The 23,033-nt window shown below is 38.5% G+C and overlaps 2 protein-coding genes across 9 annotated transcripts in view; both read right to left on the bottom strand.

Annotated features, from left to right (window-relative positions):
- Window positions 1-6,294, bottom strand: part of ABCA4 (ATP binding cassette subfamily A member 4) — an 86,895-nt gene extending 80,601 nt beyond the window's left edge. For 2 of the 8 annotated variants that reach the window (XM_054072637.1, XM_054072641.1), the window contains exon 1: window positions 6,051-6,279. The gene's annotated coding sequence lies outside the window, so the exon portion shown is untranslated. Of the gene's footprint in view, window positions 1-6,037 lie in introns of all 8 variants that reach the window. The other 6 variants (XM_054072645.1, XM_054072644.1, XM_054072643.1 and 3 more) reach the window with 6 other exon arrangements.
- Window positions 6,295-7,316: 1,022 nt separating this feature from the next.
- The window catches only part of ARHGAP29 (Rho GTPase activating protein 29), a 52,838-nt gene continuing 37,121 nt past the window's right edge, over window positions 7,317-23,033 (bottom strand). Inside the window, 18 exon segments of the mRNA XM_054073001.1 lie at window positions 7,317-10,239; window positions 10,707-10,815; window positions 10,987-11,293; window positions 12,085-12,317; window positions 13,874-14,011; window positions 14,156-14,344; window positions 14,597-14,760; window positions 16,065-16,163; window positions 16,335-16,463; window positions 17,006-17,172; window positions 18,974-19,164; window positions 20,509-20,646; window positions 20,881-20,916; window positions 20,918-21,070; window positions 21,369-21,449; window positions 21,580-21,690; window positions 22,177-22,241; window positions 22,521-22,658. Of these exon segments, the coding sequence (XP_053928976.1) occupies window positions 9,341-10,239; window positions 10,707-10,815; window positions 10,987-11,293; window positions 12,085-12,317; window positions 13,874-14,011; window positions 14,156-14,344; window positions 14,597-14,760; window positions 16,065-16,163; window positions 16,335-16,463; window positions 17,006-17,172; window positions 18,974-19,164; window positions 20,509-20,646; window positions 20,881-20,916; window positions 20,918-21,070; window positions 21,369-21,449; window positions 21,580-21,690; window positions 22,177-22,241; window positions 22,521-22,658 (3,347 nt within the window). The 3' untranslated portion in view covers window positions 7,317-9,340.

Here is a 23,033-nt window from a genome sequence, read left to right as displayed (position 1 = left end):
GTATTGTACTCCCAGCAGACATCCAGAAAATTAAAGTCACCCACAAGGACAAGAGGCAGAGATTTAGAGACTATCCTCAGCTGTTTATAGAAGAGCTCATCAGTTGCTTCTTCTTGGCTGGGTGGTCTGTAACAGACTCCTGAAGTGCTTCAACATATAAAAAAACGCACTTGAGAATCACCTCTAATTCTAGGATGAACAAGAACGCACTAGTATTTTCCCAGACTGCTTTGTTTATGAAACCTTCCCTAGGTTTACCCTAAAAGGCAAACCCCTTGCTTTTGCAAATGGAACAGCTTCACAGGTGTGAGCGTTAAAGTATATTAACCTTCAAATGCTTAGAAATCTGAATTAGCCAAGTGAACATGAGACAAAGTGTAGGAAAGAAAGAAAATAATGCAATCAGAAGGTGCTGGACAGATAAGCCTCCTATTCTCTGGCAGCACAGAATAAAGAATAATTAATTTTCAATCAATCCTGAAATATCTTTCTTAAAGTTCAATCTCTACTAATTTAAGTAGAGCAAACCATGATAAAAATAGCACCCAAATATACAGTGTTGAGAACCTCATTTGGGTGCAGGAGGTACATGAACTTCTGGAGTGATTAGTCACGGTGGAGATCTATACTCATTCTTTAAAGGCAGCCCTAACTGACCCTGCTGTAAAGGGATTGTAAAGATTGTACAGATCTCTTCTGACATACCACACATGGGAGAGATTGGAGAAAGATATTTCAGCACAAAATCAGGGTTCACTTGCAATTAAAAGCAGCACAAGCACTAGAAGATACTCTGTTTCCACAAAATCAATATTTTTTAGAGATATCAACCCTTCCAACTAAAACCAGAATAAGCCTCACACACTTTATGAAAGATTTGATTGTTTTTTTCATAAGCAGTTAAATTATGGCTGCTACTATTTAGAATTGCATGTGCTTGCTGCCTGAAGACAACATGCTCAAGGGATACGACATACCCATGGCATACGAAAGCTTGTGAAACCTATTTCCTTTTCAGGGTGTTGAGTGCAAGGGACAACAAAAATAACATGGTTCCATCACCAGCGCACTGTTGAAGTGTGGGAAGGCTCTTAGAGAGCTTCAACTCAAGAAAATAAAAAAAAATAACACAGTTTTTTTACTTTTGTCTCTTTCTCCCCCAGCAGTTCATACTATAACATAGAAGAAAGGTTTGCTGCAGACTTTCAGAAAGAAACTGAATGATATGTTACAGATACGTAACATTGACGGAATATAAGAAAGTGAAATAAATTAATTGGCTACATCAGTCATTACCTCTAGTTTTAGTACACAGTATAATAAATCTAAATACTGATATTAAATCTGTGGAAATAAATTAATTTTTACATTTAAAAAATCTGATTTCTCAAAATTCAGTCTTAACTTACAATCTCCAGGACAACATCATAAGAAAAATAAACTAGGGTTAAAAATATTTTTAACAATGAAGTAATTGTTTAAGAAGGCCTCTTCTTCACTCTCTTTCTGGTTGTTTTTGAAGGCTTTTTCCCTTCAGCAGGGAAATACAGTGACAACTTTTATCACCTAGACCTTCTTGCTAGACAGCACATATTTTAGTGTTACAGTTGGAACCACATAAATGTGTCTGGGTTAGGAATTTAGTTAACCATCTATTTCTCAGCTGATAGTACAGGAGGCTGAAGGCAGTCATGCAGTGAATCAGTTACTTCTATATTTTACTTTACGGGAGGCAACCTTGAGGCCTAGAAATGAGATAAACAAATTAGTATCTTGTAGAATAAAGTTTCATATTTTGACTGGCTGCCAACAACAAACAATAGCTCTTCTCTGACTTCATCCTGGAGGGTCAGTAGAACATTCCTTGCCTCCAGATTGTCAACAGTAGTTGGTGAAGGTGTCTCTTACTGCACTTGTACTATGTAAATTGTATCTTATTATCAAAAGCTATCAAGAATTTTTCTCAACTGAGTATTTCTTAAAACCATTGTCTTCGGAATTTAATCATTACCTGGAGTATGCTCCTGCTTATTCTGAGGAGCCTGAGCTCGAGTGGTACTGCCATATCACAGCCTTCCTCTTTACTTTAGGTTAAGAACAGTGCAACATTATCATTAATCCTCAAATTCTTTAATATTACTGTGACAAACAAGCATCAGCCCCAGTAATGTTATTAGCAGAATCTTTCAACTGTATGTGTCCTGATATGGCATTAGAGAAGGCAGAACTCTTTCCCACTACTTCAGAACTAAGTTCATGGGACTTTCAATACTTTCTCTTAGCTCTACCTGTTTCATGAAGGTGGCACGAGTGGTTTATTCTGTTGCAGACAATGTTTTAGGGACCAGGAGTTTACTCTAGGCTTCCTAGACAAATCAGAACTGCTGCAACTAAAGACAATGATTTTTTTTCACTCCACTCATTTTCACAAATGATTCTAACAAAATGAATGCCCTTGCTGTTGCTATACTTCTCTTATGAAAAGCCTGAGAAATTTCTTCTTGGAACATCTGTGCATGCAGAAAAATAAGTAGTCCAGTACATATCTTGCTGGACCATCACTCTCTGAGAACAGAGGCAGTGAGACAGCAGTAACTATTTCACATCACTACAGGAGAGGAAAAAAAATATCATTCTTCTAATTTCATCTTCATTTCTGTATTTTCTACAACTTCTAAAATACAGCAAGCTGCAAGCCCAAATAAAAATACATTAGGCTAAATACAATATGACCTCATGTGCATTCAGACTCAGACCATCAGAGATGCAGAGGGCTTTCCAGCAAGCTCCATCATGCTTCAACTAATATTTACCAAATCTAGTTACATATTAGTGTTAAATGGTCCATTTTATATCTCTAACATATATTTCCCTCGAGACCCAGAAGCATAAAAAGCATTGAGTGAACCTTGTATTCTTTAGAGATTTTAATCTTTAAGGGTTGAAAGAGGCAACAAAGCCTCCCACCAGCACCCACATCAGGCTATAGCTCTGGGTAAGCACTATCACAGCTTCCCGCCCTGCCTCCCTGTGACTACTCTTCCAATAGAAGTTGGGCACCAATCCAGCCTTCATTATTTAAAAAAAATAAAAAAGGAGGGGACAGTGTTTGCCTCCACAGGGCTTTGGGGAGACCTTTGAGAATTCTCACTCAACTTCCTCTCACTGAATTTAACAATTGATAGGTTTCCACCAGACCGTGCTGCAGCTCTGATAGCAACTGCTTCCTTCCCAGCGCCATCTCAGGACCTTCAGGCCTCTGCACAGGTTTGCTACCTAAGCCACTGACTTTAACCCAGCTTCCTTCACAAAGGATTACATACGAACCTCCTCTTTTACAAGTGACTTAGAACTGATTTCTGTTGAAGATACATTCAGGCTCACCTTGCTGCAATCTTGATGGAGAAACAAACGGCTTTATAAAGCCACAGAGGGAAATCCACCGTAATTAGTGACCGTGCAGAGCAGAGAAACTAGCTTTGCTGCTGCCATTCGTCTGTGGACTGCCTGCAAGCACTATGTCTATGTCTGAGGTAATCAGAGTATTTAATACTTTTATTCAGCCAACAAATATTTTAACTCTGAGATTCTAAGTGAAGTTATTTTAAGAAAATAGATCCTTTTTTGCTCCCCACATGTACACAGAGCCAGCTCTAACAGATTAAACTAATCTCTCCTAATTAGATTTTTTTACATCACAATTGGATGATGGGAAGGTATATTTGTGTTCTATGTTCAGCTACATCAGCTGTGCCTGTGACCCATTTTTGCTTTGTAAAGAGTGGGCTCTTTGACAGTAAACATAGGAAGCTTATGTGAGGCCTATTAGTTCACATGGGAGAGGAAAACGCAGTTCAGCTTGTGGAGCGCAAGGCACAATTTCTCTGGTAGCTCTACCCACCGTTGCCACTATCACTTACAGATTTCCAAGTGATTTGTAGTCTGGTGCCAGCAGCAGCAAAAAAAGAGGCATTCCATTTATTTACCAGAACATAATGAATTTGAAATGAAAATGAAGTTTGGTGATAGTTCTTGCACTACGCCTACAAGAGATAGGTGATAACATGGAAGTTCCCTGTGCTGCACATTCATGAATGCCTACATACAATGCAGTATGTATGTTCTAATAGATATTTCACATACCAGCATCTTATTAGTTTTCATATTTCTAGGCTCATTCCTAACTTTTGACTACAAAATCCCATATGGTTAAATGCTGTTTGTTCAGTAAAACAAATACATCCCTAGTAAAGTGTCCAGGAACACAAATATTTCTCTAAAATTATTAGAATTTTTAAATTACCTTAGAAAAATAGTTTTAAAAATATGTCTGTTCCTGTATTCTGGGTGTGCTCATGGGTGAACACCTCTAATTTTCAGGAATACTTCTTTCCAGCATCCAGACAGATCCTTAGCTGGTGAGATGTTCTTTCTTACACATGCAGAAGGGAACGTTCCTCAATACAGCCTTACTATAAAATTAATTACGACAATTAATTCTAACACAATTTTGCCCAGGTAAACTGTAAGAGTGTGTGTGCATGGATGTATCTTACACAGATAAACAAATACATCTATGTGTGAGCATAGAGGAAACAACATACACAGGCTGGAGTTTCTGAATGAAGACAGATTTTGCACCCAGCTATCTTAAACTGCTGGGGAAAACCCAAGAAGTTTTAAAACTTCACTTCATGTGTTTCAGAGGCTTTCCTCCATGAAATAGATAAGGGGTGACCTGAAGGAGAAGAATGGGAAATTGTGGCAAGCTGTGGTGAAATAATATTTCTTAGATATGGCTGCTCGTAAAAAAATCAAAGAAAGGAGATAGAAAGTGAGAAAACGAGTTGCACTACTTGAATAGACGGCAAAGAACAAGTTGCAGAGGTATGAGTGTAGAGAAACTGGCAGAAGCTGTATTATCCACAAGGTTGCTGATACAATGGTTCAATGGGAGTGCTGGTAAGAAATTAAAGAGAATAAGAAAAGGTCCAGTGAAACTTCCAATCGAAAGGTGTATTTCTAAGAATCAAAGACAAGCAGAATCGGACTCCTCCACATGTCAAACAAGGAAAAGGGATATCTTAAACAGATCCTGTTTATGCACAAACCCAGCGGTGGGCTAATTGCCCCAAGTCTATGGTTAAATGAGCACAAAGCCCATCAAGTGCTAACCCAGAAGGCACTTTTTCTACTCCAGGCGTAACCCGGTATATTTCACATAGACATTCTTCTTTCACCCAGCAGCGGAAGAGCTGAGGAGCAAGGATTTCCTAAAACCTTCCTCAAAGGTTTTGGAGGATTGAGGATGTTTTTCCATTCTACCTGTGAGTGAAAACACATTTCAAGAATCCCCTGCGTCTCAGAATTATAAACAGAACTCCTCTTTAAAAAGATAAATGGGCATGCAGGCAAAACATTTTATTCAGAAAGGCTTGCCCGCAAAGCATCCTCCTGTAAAACATATTTTCATGTTGACATGTTTATATAAAATAGCATTGTTTGTAACCATCACACATTCACACATAGACCCCCAATTTGCTAGCGGAAAGTTAAAGAGGTTTGTCCCATTTTCCCAGTATATTAAGTCTATGCTTACATTGACAAGCAGGATGGCACAGGGAGAGCCAATCTATAGTGAGAAAAAAAGAGCACTGAGGGCACAGCACACTATGCATCTGGGATTTGCTTCAGATGTGCTCCAATGTGGCCCCTTGGACTGAACGTGGGTTAGGAGCTGCAGCACACCAGGTGCGCTGCTGAAGCACATGTTCCAGTTTAGTCTCACCCAAAAAGAATCAGGTTTGCACACTGAATCACAGTAGTATGTAGAAAAGTTATTTAAAAAGTACAGACTCTGAACTAAGTTATCGATGTCAGCATACGCACACAAACTGGTTTTGCAGAGCATTTTGTGTCAGCTTTCAGATGAACTCTGTTAGGCCTCTGCTACACTGCAGGAGCTAAAGAAACCCATGGATTTGCAAGCAGAACAAGAACGTCTTAAATAAAAGCAATAAAAAACCACAAAACTTACCACAAAAGCTTACCTCCTGTGTGAGCACTGCTATGCTATGGAAAAGAGAAAGGTTTCTGAAGGAATGTGCAGCTTGATTGCAAAGAAACACATATCTTGGATGGAGTTAGCGCCTGCAGAATAACACCACTCAGTTGTAAGGAGATTGTTTTAATCCTCTGCTTGATACAGAACAGCTCAATCTGCGAGTTTAAGGTCTCCAGAATAAAAATCCCCCCAACCACCCAACATGACCAGCACAGGCACAATAAAATCTGTACTAGGAGGCTGATATTTCTGAAGGTATTTCTTCAGATCTGAACAAACCCTGTATTTGAAAAGATGGTCCCAGCAAGGCAGTTCTAGGAGCAGCAGGGGCCCTGCTAAACAAGCAGCTGTCAGGACTAATTAGGTCACGGACTTATGGAAGTCATACTCTGCCAAAGCTTTAAGAGGGATGAGGCAGTGCATTACGACTTCAGAAAATGCAATTGCCAAGCAAATCTGGCACAGAAAGGTTTTCTCTCCAGCGGGCAAGCTATGGGGTGCTGGCACCCTTGTGACCCAGAGCCTGGTCACCCGGGACAGGCAGTGGGTGACTGCCCCTCTGTTGGGGTGAAGCAGTTTTGAATGCAAGTCCTGGGGAAATCTGCATCCACAGAGACTCCTCGCCATGCTGCCTGGTGGGCAGGGACAGCGGCACTCACAGAATCGCAGAATCATCAGGTTGGAAAAGACCTCTTAGATCCCAACCATATCTATCTGCCACTAAACCATATCCTTAAGCACCTCCTCCCAGGGACAGGGAGGCCTCAGGGCACCAGCCCAGACAAACTGCAGCCTCGGCACCAAAGTGCAAGCATTTACAAAAACCGACAAATTAGTAAGTGTCCTTAAGCCATTGCCCCAAGCTACCTTGTCCCCCGTCTGGCAGGAAGGTTTTGGAAAAAGCCCTCCAGCCCTGCACCACAGTCCTTCCCACACTGTCACCACGTTGGGGAGCAGGGTCACAGCTCTTCAATAAGCTTCAAAGGTTTTCACTTCAGGAGTGCACTCGTTCCTTCACTTGTACTGCATAAAAGGAGCCCAAGATACCATGAAGCAGGGACACGTGTAATTCATCATTTGCAAGTGATGATTTATTCATAAACTAAGGTGGTTTTCTGGGACACCTACTCGCCCACATACACTGGCACCCAGAAGAGCGCTGTGCTCCCCCGCTCCCAGCCCAGCCTGCCGGGAGGTGCCTGCCTGAACACTGAACTAAGACCTGAGGCACATTTAAAACAGCAGAAACCTTTCACACTAGCAAAACATGGAAACAGATGGTAAATGGAAAGCAATGTGGTAACAACCCATAGTAACCAGTATTAGCACTTGGTTAAGAAACATCTGTATCTCACAGATTGTGATACACTATCATAACTCTCCACCTCAGCCATCTGCTCGGCGTTGGGAGGGTACCAGAAACCCTTCATCCAACTAGGCAAATGGTTTTTTGTTACAATTTCTTAAGCTATTGGCATATTCAGTGTTAGGTAAATGCTAAAACACTTAAAAATAGAGTGAGATAACAGTTTTAATGGCAGTTCACAAATTAATTTGCCATCTTGGGGCCTTAACCTACACTGAGCAGCACCATCCTTCACAGCTGTGCTACAAGGTTCTGCTACAATGTCTGCAATGCTTCATTAATGCTATTTCTGCTTATAAACCAGTTGTATGGAGCACCCCCCTCTATTCTCAAAGTGGAACAAATCTTCATCTATGTCAAGAAGCCTTTATCCCTCTTTATTTTATTATGCAACTCACAATACCAGTCGAGGCAGACAGCAGCATCTGGCATCTTCAGCTTTTACGTAGTATGAGGCAGGTCCCCAAAGCAGTGGCTCCTAGGATGGCCAGAACCATCCAGAGGTAGCACAGGTTTTGCCAAGAAAGCAAGCCATTCTTCCATAGAAACGTGACAAGAAATCAGAAGTTCAGCATTGCAAGTTTAATGTTTTGTTCCGGAATCTAAAATCAGATTATAGCCACTGAATGCAGTGTGGGATTCTATTTGGAATATTTTGGGACGAAGAGCAAAGGGAATTGAGTAGGAAAGCCCAGTACATTTTATGTTTTAAAAACAGAAAAGTGATTCTCTGCTTCTCCTGTCCTGTTGGTTCTTACTTCAGTAGAAAGTACCATGCTAAAATAACCGTACAGATTATGTGAGAAAGGGTCAAGCTAATTTGTAGTCTGATTAAGAAGAGCGTGCTGGCCCCATCACCGGAAGACAGATGCAGAGTACTATACTATTGCATAGGCCAAATGTCTGTATTTTAATAAGTTAGAAGAAATCCAGATATAGAAGCCATAGAGTCACTGAAATGTTAACAAGTTAATATATTTTAAAGCAAATATAACACAGTGTACAAATAAAAACCATTTAATACAAAGTGAAAACCATTAGATGCACCTACTAAAGCAGATTTTTGGTTTTTTCAGCTCTTTCACTTGAACTTGGAAACTGCTCTTCATTTCAGCTACACCAGGTTAAATGGTGAAACTGATCTATAGCAAGGAAATCTCTGCCTTTTCATCCAGCCTGGGATGTGCAACTGAGTCTCTTTAGAAGGGCATCCAATTGAAACCGGCTGTGTACATTGACCTCCCTCACTAAGCTACACAAGAAACCAGACGTGGATCAATTGCTGCTTCTGAATAGTAAAGCTCAGTAAGTGCATCCTTGCTGTACAAAAAAAAAATTAAAGTGACAACATAGAAAACTGGCAACAGATAACCATGTCTGCCTAAAATATACACATATGATACATAATTATGGGCCATGCTGGACAGTACGTGAGTCTGTTCAGGAGCAAAGCTTTAATTGCACAGATTAGAAAACCGAACAAATGCTTTTACAGAGCAAAGCACAAGCTTTGGTTTATGCTTAGACAGTGAATATTAAACCTTCCATTTTATTTATAAAGTCTACGATGAAAAATGGCTCCTTTCATTGCTATGTGCAGTAGTTGTTTCTCTATGAATAAGCATTCCATTCCATACGATGGAATGGAGCTCAGGGTCTTCTTCAATGAACCCATTAGCTGTCTCTAGACTGGGAATGCATGAAATCTTTATGAAAAGCTACTGAATAACAAAAAGTTTGACTTCTTTCCTTCAAAATTCCCCCTCCCCCCATTTTTAAAATGCTGCATATATAAAAATAACTCCAATATGGCACAAAAGTGGCATTCTCAAGGGAAGGCAAAGGATAGAGGGACAACAGGAAGCCTCCACTGGCAACAAACTGCATACAGTCCAAGAGGAATTTGCACCCTATACAAAATGAGCTTCCCTGTGTTCCAGTTCTTGGATCCTTTTTGGTCTCAGTCTCTGGTAAGTAGGCTTCAGATCTGTGGGATGAGTATCCTCTGAGCTAGTTTTTTGTTCATTTATGTTTTGTTCAGGATCACCTGATGGAAATGCAGAGCTCCGAGACAGTTTCACAGTATTATCCTGGTGAAGCACAGGGCTAGCACTGGTTGGTGCACAAGCTTTAGCAGAAGAACCCTCTTCATTTTGTTTTGATTTGTTAGTGGGTGGTTTATAAAATGTCCCTGGGGGTGGCTGCAATGTTCTTGGTGCCCTGAAGGCAGCCAGAGGATTGGCATCAGGACCATTCCCTTCTGTTGCTGTCCTTCCTGACTTGACAGAAACAGAATATGGCTTACTTGGAAGAATGGCATTAGCTGAACTGTTACCGGCGCTGCATGATGAAGATAAGGCACCTGCAGTTCCACTCTCAACTGCTCGGTTCTCCTGGGGCACATTAGTCATGATCATAGCTGTCCTTGCTGTGATATCGTACTGTTTATACTGCTTGTCCCACGTTTTTCGCAGTATCTGTGTGTCGTAACAAGGAAGTCTGCAGCAGGTATCAGCAGCAGGAAGTGCCTTCGCCTCTGAAACTTCTTCAATAGTAGGGCTCCTGCCAAGCTTCTCTGGACTTACAGCTCCTGCATTTCGTGAATTTCTTTCATTCAAAACACACGGAGGAAGTATTCGTTCTACAGGTAAGCTCACAGGGCGACTAGTTGGTTTTGTCCTTGGAACCCGCAATGGAACTTTGGTAATCTGACGGTTAGGTTTTGCAGGAAATAAGTTAATTTTACAGCTGTCTTCACTTGGGGAAACAATTGAATCATCTCTCTCTGAAGCTGGACTCTCAGCATCACCTACAAACAAACAGATGTGACTGGATCTTTGCATCAAATATTAAGAGAAGTCAGCAAGACTTTTGCCAACAGAATATGAACTTCATTAATGATACCTTGACATGTTATTTTAACAAGATAACAGTTTTTATATTGGTTTGCAGCATCATAGTGGATTTCAGAAATCCACTCAGAGCCATAGTTATTTCCCCCCCCCCTTTTTTTTTTTTTAAAATAAGAGAAACCAACACACTTGTATTCTCTTGCCAGATACTTTAAGCTCTGATCCCATAAACACAGGTTTTTTTGAAAGCCTCTGGAAAGATTTAATTCTCTGTTCCTCTTACCAAGATAAACAATGTATCAAGCAGTGATGAGCAGGTTTTATCACTTGCTTCTGTCTAAACTGAAGAGCTGCATGCACTATAATCCAATGCATCCACGACTGCTTATTCACCCACCTCAAGACTTAATAAAAGTGCACTAACCAGTTACAGATGTATCTACTTGTTCTTTTGTATTCTTGCTATTGTTTGATTCCAAAAATGAAGCAGCTGTTTCTGAAGCTCTGCTTTCACTTGGAGCTACCAGAACACCCTGTTAACAAAAGTCAGAGCTGAAGTAAATGAGAACTCAAGCAGAAAGGCACTACTTAACAAAAAAACCCACAAAGATTTAATAGAAAAGTGCTTTGGGACACTGCAGTATTTGACACGGAAGTTAAAATGGTACAAAGAATATTGCAGCAGCACAAGTAAAGTCACTCACTTCCTTGACAGCAACAAACGACTTCCTGTGCTGCTGTGACTCCCTCTCTTCTGCTGATAAAGCAACTCTTACTGTTAGGGCAGTTTCTTCAGACTGAGGTGTGCTCAGAAGTGGTTTCAGTGAAACATCAAATATCTTTTCATAGTATGTTATGAGCAGCTCCACTACCCGGGCCTGATAAGGGTAATCCACAAGTGATGACAAAGAAACTGTAGCATCTGTTTGACGTGGCCTGATGAGAGTTGGGCCAAATATTATGCCGAGGTTGCTGGCGGACATTTTATTTTCATCAGACTGTTCCGTAACTCTGCATAAAGAGGGAAAAAACCCCAAACCCCCAAGAGTTAGAGTGTTTCACTCCTTCAGAAATATTTCCAATATTAAAATATTATCTTATTACAAGAGGCTAAAAGACAATAAAAAACTGAAGGTGGGGTTTGGTATGCAGGCAGAATCTTAAATGCAGACTGTATTTAACAGCAGCTTGGACTAAATGCTTTCCACACACGGTGGTTTTACATCTCACTTGGTTAATGTTATTTGTGGCTAATTTAAATATCTGCATTTGGGGAAAAGAATGTCTCTCTCATTTCAAATAATAATATCACTGTGGCCCAATATTACCTGTTTTTATTGGTTATCACCAGCTTGGTACATCCTCCACCACACAAAATCATAAAATCCAGCATTTGGAGGACAAGAAAGTGAAACATAGCTGGATAATGGCTATTAACAGACATGATACAAGTTTCAATTTTCCATAAAAGCCACCTAATCACTGCCCTGTGTGGGTCATACCCTGATTTAAATCACACAAAGGGCCCTGCAGTTGTCACTAATTACTATTTGCTGACCCCAGTGCTAGCAGAGGCTCAAGAATAATGGAGCTCAGTGTTTTCCCTCCTTTCTTTCCATTTCATATTCTTCTCTAACCTGAGAATTCAGTACATTGGAAAAAAAACCCCAGCAACAGAATAACTTCTAAGGCATATGTACTTTCTGCCTCTACAGTCACCAAAAGGGTACAAGAGTTTCCTAGTACACAGCATGTAGTAGTTTATTTTTTAACACCAGTGTGCATTTAAAGTCTTTTCTCACCTGTGAAGGTGCCCAATAAGGAATTGAAGAGTGTTATAGTTTGGTACAGGCAGTTGTTTCAGAAGATCTTTAATTTTAATGATGATCCTATTCAGTTCAATACAGATTGACTGTCTTTTCTTTGATTTGGGGCTAGCTTGTTTAGTATCCAGTTCCTCATTAACATTCTGGCTTTCTTTTGCAAGTCCAATGAACTCATTGTAAAGTCGAAACAAAATCAAGGGTTCTGGAAGCTGAAGAAATAAGAACATTTCAGAAACATATGCAAGCCTGAATTTTAACTTGTTTCCTTCCTCTTTTTCTTCAACTTTGTCTGCTCCATCATCTTTTCTTAGATGACGAAATTATTTAATCCTTGTTTGGTAGCTCAAGCCACAATTTGTCAAATCCAATCCCATGTAACAAAAACACTCCTCCCTACACCTTTCTCTGGAAATCTTTTGCTAGCCCTTTTCTGCAATAGCTTCAAGATGGAGCATTTATCAACACAGGTACAGATTTCAAGAAAGCGATTGCTATGGAGGGAGTGTTACACTGCATATGCACAAAACACCAGACAACAGAGCACTTATTAATTTTTCCAGTCTTTCACAGTATATAACATGTGCATCAAGTTTGGCCTGTATTCTATTTTTTAAAATTGGATTTTAGGTCATGTAACATTAATTTTTAATTGTGATATAAGTATTCCCTTAATATGAAAAAAAGAAAAAATCCTCAAACATGACCTGGCTACTTCAATTGTCCCAGCTTAGATAAAAGCAAAAAGTAGGAAGATTCAATAAAACTCAAAATAATTAGTTTTAATAATTAGTGTCAAATAGGGTTTAAAAGTATTCCTTCTAAAAATGTCATAACTGCATGTTTCTAGGACTGTTTCTGAATTTAAAATGATCAGGTCTACCTAAAAATCACACCAACAGATCAGCCACAAATAAAGTAATGAGAAGAATACATGTTATTAGACTTTTTTTTTAAAATTATAAGCCCTGTTCAAAATACAGCACAACGCTCAAACTGGCAAATACCCCAGTATAGTGTATATAACATGCTACCTTTTTACCTGAATAAGTAGGCAGAATACATCTTTGTAATTTTTCAAGAGCAATTATCTTAATGGTGATGACCATAGGACTGGAACGCCCATCTCTGACAGCCAGTGTAAGGAAGAAAACAGGACCGTGCAGCTAGGGATAATTCCTCTCAGGGTTAGCAAATTTTCAGTGACTCAGTAACTTCACTGGGCAACATCCCAGCCCCATTTGTTCAGATACATACTGAAACTGTTCTGGAAAACTCAGTGGTGAAGCTTAAAGTGCCATTTCGGAAGAAAAACATGGATAATCCCTCCATAATAAACACATTGTCATCACAATAATGAGCGTTTCACGAAATTTTTGTTAGCCATCTGTTTGCATGAGAACCCAAGAACATGGGAACCTTTTAAACTTCACATAAGACAGGCAAATTCAGTAACCAGAAAGGTTTTAGAAATTCAAGCTTCACTACAGGTAGATAAACAAAAGCTTTTTCTGCTTATGGTACTAATATTTAAAGAGAAATTACGCCCATACGGAATACAGATTGCAATACCAGCAGTCAGTAATCTCACTGCTTTCCCTGCCTTTGCCACAGGCTCCATGTGAAAATCAAGAACCCTGCTGCAAATATAGTAGTCATTCATTTAATCTTCTGCTCTAGTAATGCTGAAAAGGACCTTGTTTCCCTCTTGTACTGAAGGAACATACTACACTACTTCGGATTTCTATCTGATCTCTCAAGTACATACCTGGCGGAGATACAGCTTGAGAACATTGCTGATATCATGTGCATAGAGTTCTGAGAGCTCAACCAAATCCTTTCCATTTTCAAAAGCTTGACACAGCTTCTCAACTCTTGATTTGGCTCCATTCACACGATAGATGCCCTGAAATTAAAAGACCAGCACAACTCTATCTAAAATTGAGAGGCAATTTTAAACCATGGATGATATCAACAGTACAGCATTAAGTTTTTCTGTTTTAAAAAGACATTGTTCATACTTAAGTTTTATAAACAAACTTGAGCATACCTTGACGTTCAGTGCTCTGCTTTCAATTTCTGATGTACACTTTTTGATGATAAAAGGAATCCCATCAGGAACATTTTTAGCTGCTTGGGCAAATTCCACTCCAAACAAGTGAAGCCTTCCATGAAGTTTTTTGTGCCCACATTGAATAGCTAAAGTCTCTAAACATTTTTTATGGCATGCAAGTGAACACTGCAGGGGAGGGAAAAAAAAAAAAGCACATAGCATGACACAATTTGACACCATAAGAAATATCTCTGCTGTTTATCACCCCATATGTGAGCAAAAGGAAAGACATTAGTCTGATGTGGTCTTGCTTTGAGTTCCTGATGATTCTGTAAGCCACAAAGTCTGTACATTTTATACAGAAAAATAATGCAAGTTTACAAAACTCCCTACTTGACATAAACCCCAAGCAGCAATTTATACTACTTTTCAACTTACCTCCTCACATTCAGCTCCATGAAATACCACTAAGCTGTCACATTCTCTGCATTTCGATGGAGCTCTCAGCTTCCGTAGTTTGTGTGTTTGTGCTGCTTTGGACATATTGGCATTTCTAAAAGGTCCTGGAGAATTTGCAGTTTCAGATGTCAGATCATTTAAACCTGGAAAGAATTTCTCTGTTACAGTCATTCTAATATCTACTATTGGGATAATGTATTTACTCTGATTTTTTTAGAAAAAAATCTGCTACAGAACACAGAATTCTGTAATAGCAACTACCAAAGTAATAAAAACATTTCAGTCACAAGGAAGCAACACAATGTTATAGTTTACCTAATGGATACATTAACTATCAAATAATCTTACATAAAAGGGGAATCAAACAATCAGTTTTGCATTTTTAAGTATTTCTGCTTTCTCCTTTACTAATGGCACATTAAAATATTAGGATATTTATTTCCAGCTGCCCTTCAGCTCAGGCAACTATGCATGAGAGTTCCATTCCATGTATGTCAAAGTCCTGTACTAGATGATGAAAGATGACATTATGGTTTGGTCTGTGGCATTTCTGAAATACTTAAAAAAGAATACTTTGCAGCAGGAAAGAATTAGCACACACTCACAGCAGAACCCATATAAAAAAGAACCACTCATTCTCTCATTCACTCGCTCTCCAAGTTAAAGTTTGTATTCATTAATACGTTGCCATGCTTTAAATTTGCATCCAAATTATTCTTAACCACAATCTCATTCCTAGAAAGCAAAGCATACATTTAGGAAACCAGGACTAACTAAGAATTTCCTAAAGGTTTTACTGTGCAAGTGCTACAAATATTTTAGTACTAGTTTTTAAGTACTGCAGACATCCCATAGACTACTTCTGATAATCCAGTTATTCAAGTTTCAGTACCTGTGGCAACACTGTCTTTATGCAGTCAAAATTAATTTGAAAATTAGAAATGGTGTGGTTATATCTGGGATAGACATTACTGAACTTGCTTATCTAAGTTGAAAAGGATAACACCTCAGCTATTACCCTATTAGGATCCACTTTTTTCCAATTTGCCAGTTACCAGCTCTCTGTGTCTGTGCATTTCACGTCAAAGTTTAGCAGTGATCTTACAAACCTCGGTGCCATACAGCCAATTTTAAATGTGAATGTCTTGAAGGAATGGTTAGTGGATCATTTATGTGTACCTCAAGAGAGTGAAGACACTAGAAATGTTCAAAGGCTGCCCACACAGTTAATCTAAATGTATAAAGACAATCCTACACCACTTCATTGAAGTGACCTGAACATTATTCTTCAGGTCTCAACCTCAAGCGGATGCACACTATATTGAAAAACAACGCTGTTGCTAATCACAGCCCTGTAAATGTCCTTTCCTTACGCACATAAAAAGAAAAGCCACACTCTGCAACAAAGAGCATCTTCTGGGGACTTCAGGTATGGAAACAACATTACCACAGTCTGAAGGAGATGGTGGCTCTCTTTCATCAAGATCATCTGCAGATGACATAGTACCCGTGGAAGGTGTTCGGGGAAGTCGCCTTTTGAAATCTCCTATCGGATAAGAAAAAATTTCAGGAAGCTTTAAGAGTCAGTACCACCCAACCACTCATTTTCATTATAGGCTCTGTTCAACACTTGCCAAACTAACAATGATGTCTTCACCAATGTAAAACAGGCCAAAGAAAAGACTTCTAATTACTAAAGCAGCGAGTGTAGCTGTACCTGGGCTAGCAGATGGAGAATCCATGGATCGTGACTCACTGCTTCCTCCTGCACTTTCAGAATCACTACACATTCCTCCACTCTGATTGCCAACCGACCATGATCTGAATGGTGGTGGCCCTCGCACTGCTTTTGAAAAGAAAATCCACAAATTCCAGATGTCAATAGCAAAACCATATTATATTCTTTTTATTTAAGACTATGATTATATTCAAAATAGGAAAATATTTCAAGTTGCACGAACGTGCAATATAGTAAAAAACCCCATACAATGTATTCCTGTAAAAGCTTGCATGACTTAAGAAAGTAAATTTCAGAAACTTGACACTTGTGCTTTTGCAGAAGGTCTGAAATCAACACAATATTTACAAAAACAATGGATTTTAAATTGCTAAAGTTAATTGAAATGGTTTAATACACTGAGCTTGACAGTATTTACTATCTGAATTGCATCTCACCTTTCTTGTCAAAGAATCTAGGTACACAATACAGAGTTTTCCATTTGTCTCTACCTCAAGTACAAAACTGTTCCTATAGGCTTTGATTTTTAAAATGCATTTTTTTAAAACTGTCCAGTGCTACATTTCTGACAGTGAGAAAACTAGCACCTCATTTTTTTCTGATATTTATTATTTAGAGACTGAACACCAGATGAAATACTGCAGAACTACCTTGGATATCTGTGCTGCTGGAAGATCTCTTCTCTTCAATCTTTTGTGAACGATGATAAATTGGGCTTCCCACATCATCTATTGTCTGAGCAGGAAAATCTCCTGAACACTGAGATAAGTTACCATGTGATGTATGGACACTGTTGGTTGACTGTTTATTAAAAACCCTTCAGAGAAAGCAGAAAGTAATTTGAAGAGTGAATATGATAGAATAAATAAAAAGCAATGTCTTTTTTTTTTTTTTGATACCTGAGCACCAAAAATGCTTCATTTAATAAAGGTTCATATTTGACATGTAATTATTAAAGCCCAAATTTTTTAAAAACGGCAATTTATTTTTAATTAAATACATGCAGTTTCCCTGTGTTTCCTCCCTCTCTGTAAATAAGTTTTTCCACACCTCTGCAAGGTATTATGACAGTTGTTTTCCAGACTTTGGAAAGACTGCAAATCTGTTCCTCTAAAGATCAGAATAATTCAGAGGTGATTGCATCCTACTTTTATGCTTTTCTTCTAAAAGATTTTCTGCTCAACCATGAGGATCATTCACCTATAAATATACAGATGTTAAAATGCTGTGCTGTTTTAAAAGCACAGAAAACACGTTGAAGCTGCCAGAGAGCTAATAGGTCAGTCCACTGTATAAATCTGCTCTCAAGATAAGCAGAGAAAACTGTTAACAGTAATTGCTGTAAAATTACTGTAGCACCCTGTGGACAAAGTGGCCTGCCAGCTAAGTTTAGCACTCAAGAAGCTGTTCCTTGATCACTTCTACTTTATCCAGCTGAAGGAAATAAAGACTTAAAACCATTAATATTCACATTTGTTGAAGCTACTGTCCCTTAAATAAATGCAAACCTAAACAATAAAAATGATCTCTTCAAGTACAGGAAGAATTACAAGGCCATGTCAAAGAAAACAAAAGGTGAGGAGAGGGGAGGAGAAAAAACCCACTCCTATAAATCTTAAGCAGTAAATAGCTGGCAAAGCATACAAAGAGTTTGAAATTTCATGCTCATCAGTTTCTCAGGGAGCTGCATGGTTAAATCCCCCTAAGTCAAAGTTTATGAGTACAGCCTGAATCAGTCTTAAAAGGCAGGAAATTTACAGACAAGAACTAAGAATCTCAGCTTTAACTTTGAATTTCCTGGCTTTTGTTGGTAGAAGTCTGACTCAAGCTTTAGGGTATTTTTTATATAGTTTCCTTTCAAAAGAGAATGACATCACTTTCCTGTAGAACTGTGAAACACTCAGATTGGAATGGATATTCTGGTGCTTTAGTGCTAAAATGACTATTTTACAAGTTAAAGGTGGTAAAGCATTTGGCATACTGACAGAAGGAGTTGTCTTTTTGTCTTGTCACCTTTACTTCCACAGTAGCTGAATCTTTAATATATTAAGAATAAATCTACTGTTTCACACAGTTTGGAAAAAAATAATGAAGTTACAACATAGGAACACGTGGACTCCACACTTCTCTTAGACACATAGCATGAGACAGAAATCAAGTAACACTTCCTGCCAAAAAGTTGCCAAAGGTAAACAATATGAAAGAAGGCACTGTAGCAGCAAGGCCTGCAGAAGAGTAAAACTACCTTCTCAAACTTTGTAAAGTGATTATCAAGTACTACTGCCATACCCCACAATGGAGTTCAAAATCTACATTTGTCATGCTAACCACTGTCTACATTACAATAACTACAAGTCAATTCTTGCACAATTGACAATGTTTTAGCAAGTCTTATTACACAAAATGACATTCTGCTTAGGAATTTAAAGTCAAGTTTTAATGTCAATGTTTATATATAACCTACCAAAGGATGAATCAAAAAAATAGAGAATGGTAAAGCATGGTAAGACATGAGGATTCATTTAATTCCTCCAAAAGCGTTGGTTTACTGTTTAACATTTGCATCCAGTATTTCATTCTAAACCAAGCAAATGCCACCTGTAATTTTGGGGACTCACCCATCAACCTGGGAACTCTGGATTTCAAAAGAACCTGATTCAATGTGCACGCATTCCTTTGGCAAACTTTTCACAAACTCTGAATACTGTTGACCTGGTTCATAGAGTTTGGCACTTTCACAGAGGGACTGGCAGTTAACTGGAAGAGATACGACCTGAGTGTGCTGCAGCTGGAACAGGTTAACTGTCGCCTGTTGGAAGAAAAAAAAATTTCAATATTTGTAGATCATTTACTAGATATTTCACTTGCACTTTGCTCAACCCAAATTAATATCCCAACAGAAAATTATTTAAACTCTAAGACCAGGAAAAAAAAAATCTAGAAAATAGTAACATTTGTAGGGACGGACTTGTGTAAGATTCCCCAAAGTCAACTACAAATATTTCATCTATAGAATAGATGCTAATATTTCACTTCTCTCTGGGTTATTGAATCCTCCAGGTAGCAAAAGCAATTCCCATGGCTTCCTGATATGGGTTGATCAAGACAAACAAAGGTTTTTCGCTAACAAAAGCATTTTGTTAGCATTTTTCATGCTCTGGATGGAATTACAGTCACCACAACAGTAATGAAGTAGTTGGAGGTCCAAACCCAGATGAGCTCCATATTGCCTTGAGATAAGAAATGGACAAAACTCCTTGTCCCAACAGAACATGCTGAACGAATGTTAAAATGTTTCTTTGTTAAATTATGTAAAACTTCTAAAATATTTTACCAGAAGACAGAGACAAGGGAATGTGACACCGTATGGCTGCTTCTTCAGCTTCAGACTTGCAAAGCAGTTCGCAATTTAGACATACTTGAATTGACAAGTTTGTCTAAGCTTTCTACTGGTCTCATGGGTTGGTTTTTGGTTGCTTGGGGGAGGGGGGAGTGTTTGTTTTATTTTCCATCCCCACCCCCACCCCCCACCCCAGCATTATACTGGCTTTGTCTCATCTAAAAAAGTATACATCCACATCTACTGTCACATAGAATGTGCTTTTTAAGCTTTTTTAAAATCCTTGCATGTAGATATACTGTTTTGACAACCCTTCGCTTATTTATATGCATTATATTAATATATTAAAGTAGTTGCAATGAATCCAGTAGCAACTGAGACTGTTACTGAGATTAGCAGGCTCTACGCTGCAGTGCATTAATGTCCATTCTGCATCTGAGCCAAACATCTAGCTAATGCACTAATGAAAATGATGGGAATGGGAGCTGTACTCTTCAGCAAGAGTGACACTACTGCCATCAAAACCCTTAGAGATTTTACAAGGATTGTGTAGTCAGGGTTCCCACAAGGCAACAGCTGATAAAAACCACCAAAACCATTCAAGACACACATATTTCCTCCATTTAAAAAAAACCCAACCTACTAACACAAAGGGAACACTACAAACATTAAAAGTTTTCCTTCTTTTTTCTATTGGCTTGACCTCCGTCCTTTGAAAAACTCCATTTTAAAGTAGTTAACACTATAGATGGGGCTTTCTCTTTAACAATACATATACCCTTGTGTAAAACATATTTTAAAAAGCATGCTTACAGCTTTAAGAGTAAGATCACACTGGTAAATAAGCTCCCGAAGCTGTGTTAAGACATCACTTTTAAAGCTTTCCAAATAATTTCTTTTTTCTTCAACGTCCGCCATGCTGGCTTTATAGTGTTCACTGGCCTCTTCAGCCTAGAGAAAAGTATAAAGGACTGTTGGACTACTGGCTTCAGTACCAGAAGCAAGAATAAAACCCACACAAGATGCTTGTAAATGGAGACTTCCATTTAGGATGAAAGCCCAAAAGAAAACAGCATGATTAAAATTAAGAATTATGAACAGAATACTCGCTCAACTACTGCCATTGGGAAAGTATGAGTAAAACCAGTAGGCTTAACTTTAAAAGCAAGGAACAAAAACTCTTACTTTTTGAAGAGCTTCATCTTCTAGCCTTCGTTTTTTTTTCCAGTTGCTTGCTGAAGTCTTTCACAAAGCTTCCACTTGAGCTAAGATGTTCTTCCTCAGCACGAGCAGTACAGGATTTTGCCTTTTCATACTCATCTTGACGCTGTGTATATAGTAACTTCGCTTTTCTTAGAGCAGCTTCCAGCTCTTGCTGCAGAATGCAATCAAAGAAAAAAGCAATAAGCAGATTTAAATTTTCCTGTTATTTAATGTGATGTTTAAAGCAGCTGTTATGCACAGGTCTGTACACTGCAGTTCAAAGCACATGGTCATAGAAAGATAACTGTTTACAAATACAAACATATCAAGAAATTGACTGTTAGTTACTACATACAATAAGTTCCATAGATTCTACATGTGTATTTAAGTGCGTAAGAACCTAGGTTTCAAGTTTCACGCTTTTGAAGAATTTTATATTGAATATTGTTAGATGTGAAAGAAACACAAACCATTTTTTTCTGTTCTCGCTGCCAAAGCTCCTTGATATCTTTCCTTTGTCTATCCAGCTCATTTTTCCTTCCGAGAAGAGGCTAGATAGGAAACATTAACAGAATGCATAAAAGACTTATAGGCTGCAAGTTTGTTCTGGTGAATAATCTGTGCTGTTACAAAACTTTATAAAAACCTAAACAATATCTTGGTCTTTTTCTTTAAGCTTACCTGCACAAATTTGTTAGACTGGAGAGCAGCAGCTGTTTGTTGCCAAAGTTGATTGTTCTCAATATCGTTTTGAAAAGCATTAATGAATATTGACTGGAATGGCATAAAATCCTAAAATAACACACAACAAAACAAATGTTCAAAGCAAGGTAGAGGTACACTGACATTCTGAATGTCTGTATGTTTGAACTAGATTTTCAATTAAATTTAGCAAGGTATTCATGTGTGTAAGTCAGAGTTAGGTATGAATACCAAAAAAATACTAATTTCTCAGCCAAATGTTGTTTTACTAGGAAAACACTCTGAAAAAGAAGTCTACAAGTCCAAATCACAAAGCATACAAGATAGAAAATAGCATGTTGTGAAAATTATATGGCTATTCTGAATTTTCAACAAAAATAAATCTATATATCCAAATTTCCATAGGAAATAGGAGGACATAAAACACAGTCGATCTTTTAACCAGTGATTTACAGTGGAAATCAATTCTTTATCAACGTAAGAATCCATTTCTCAACATCCCTAAAGTTACACATTTGGGCAAGGCATCCAATATGTGTTCAAGACTTTAAAATAAAGCCCACAACAGGTACTCACCTGGTGTCCAATGACAGCTTTAGCAGTTTCAGCCATTTTTGCTAAGTTTTTAGCACACTCCACTTCTGTTAAAAAAAAAAAAAATCAGTTACAGTTTACACTACAGTTGTACCACATGCTAAATGCTTTTTACATTCTTTCTTTAACAGATAGGCTACATAGGGGACCACCGTCCCTTTGCTACAGGCCTTTAATTATAGGAAATGTGTGACAGTTCTGTCCACTTAGGCAGAACAGCTACTAATTTAGAAATCACATTATTGACAGTCTGCAGCACAGAGGCCTGACAAGAGATTTAATTTCATCATGACAAAGCTGATTAAATGCCAGAAAGAGCCACTCACCCAAGCTAAGCTTTTTTTCTACCCATGCAACTACATCCTTGGTATATTTTGACCATGCTTTAGCATAGGACAGTGCTGATTCAATTCCGCTGTCATTTCTAAGAAGCATGCTATCAACCTCCTCTGCTCGAAGATGTCCTGAAAATAAAGCATCGAACACAAAGAAGTGATTTTCAGACATGACCACACACTGAGAGCAAAGCCAGTATTAGCCAACTGTGAATACTTAAGCAGCTCTGATCTTGAGTTGGTCTCTAATGCTAGTTGAGTCTAAACAGGACTGACAGAGGTTTTAGAACAAATTAAGGGTCATAGTATTTTACCTAGAGTAGTCATATGGTCAGCCTAACTTTCTTAAAGAAAGTGACCTAACAAAACACCAATCATATAATTATATACAGAAGTGCTTCAGACCTTGGTTCTTTTCCTCCCCCTAAAAGCAACCCAGTTTTTTTCACAAAAGCATAAAACCCCTGCAACTGAAAACTTTTACACTGACATTTTAACGGCAGC

This window comes from Cuculus canorus, chromosome 8 (genome assembly GCF_017976375.1).
Source record: "Cuculus canorus isolate bCucCan1 chromosome 8, bCucCan1.pri, whole genome shotgun sequence".
Taxonomy (NCBI): domain Eukaryota; kingdom Metazoa; phylum Chordata; class Aves; order Cuculiformes; family Cuculidae; genus Cuculus; species Cuculus canorus.
Note: the sequence above shows the minus strand (reverse complement) of the source record. Positions and strands in the feature narration are given on the sequence as shown.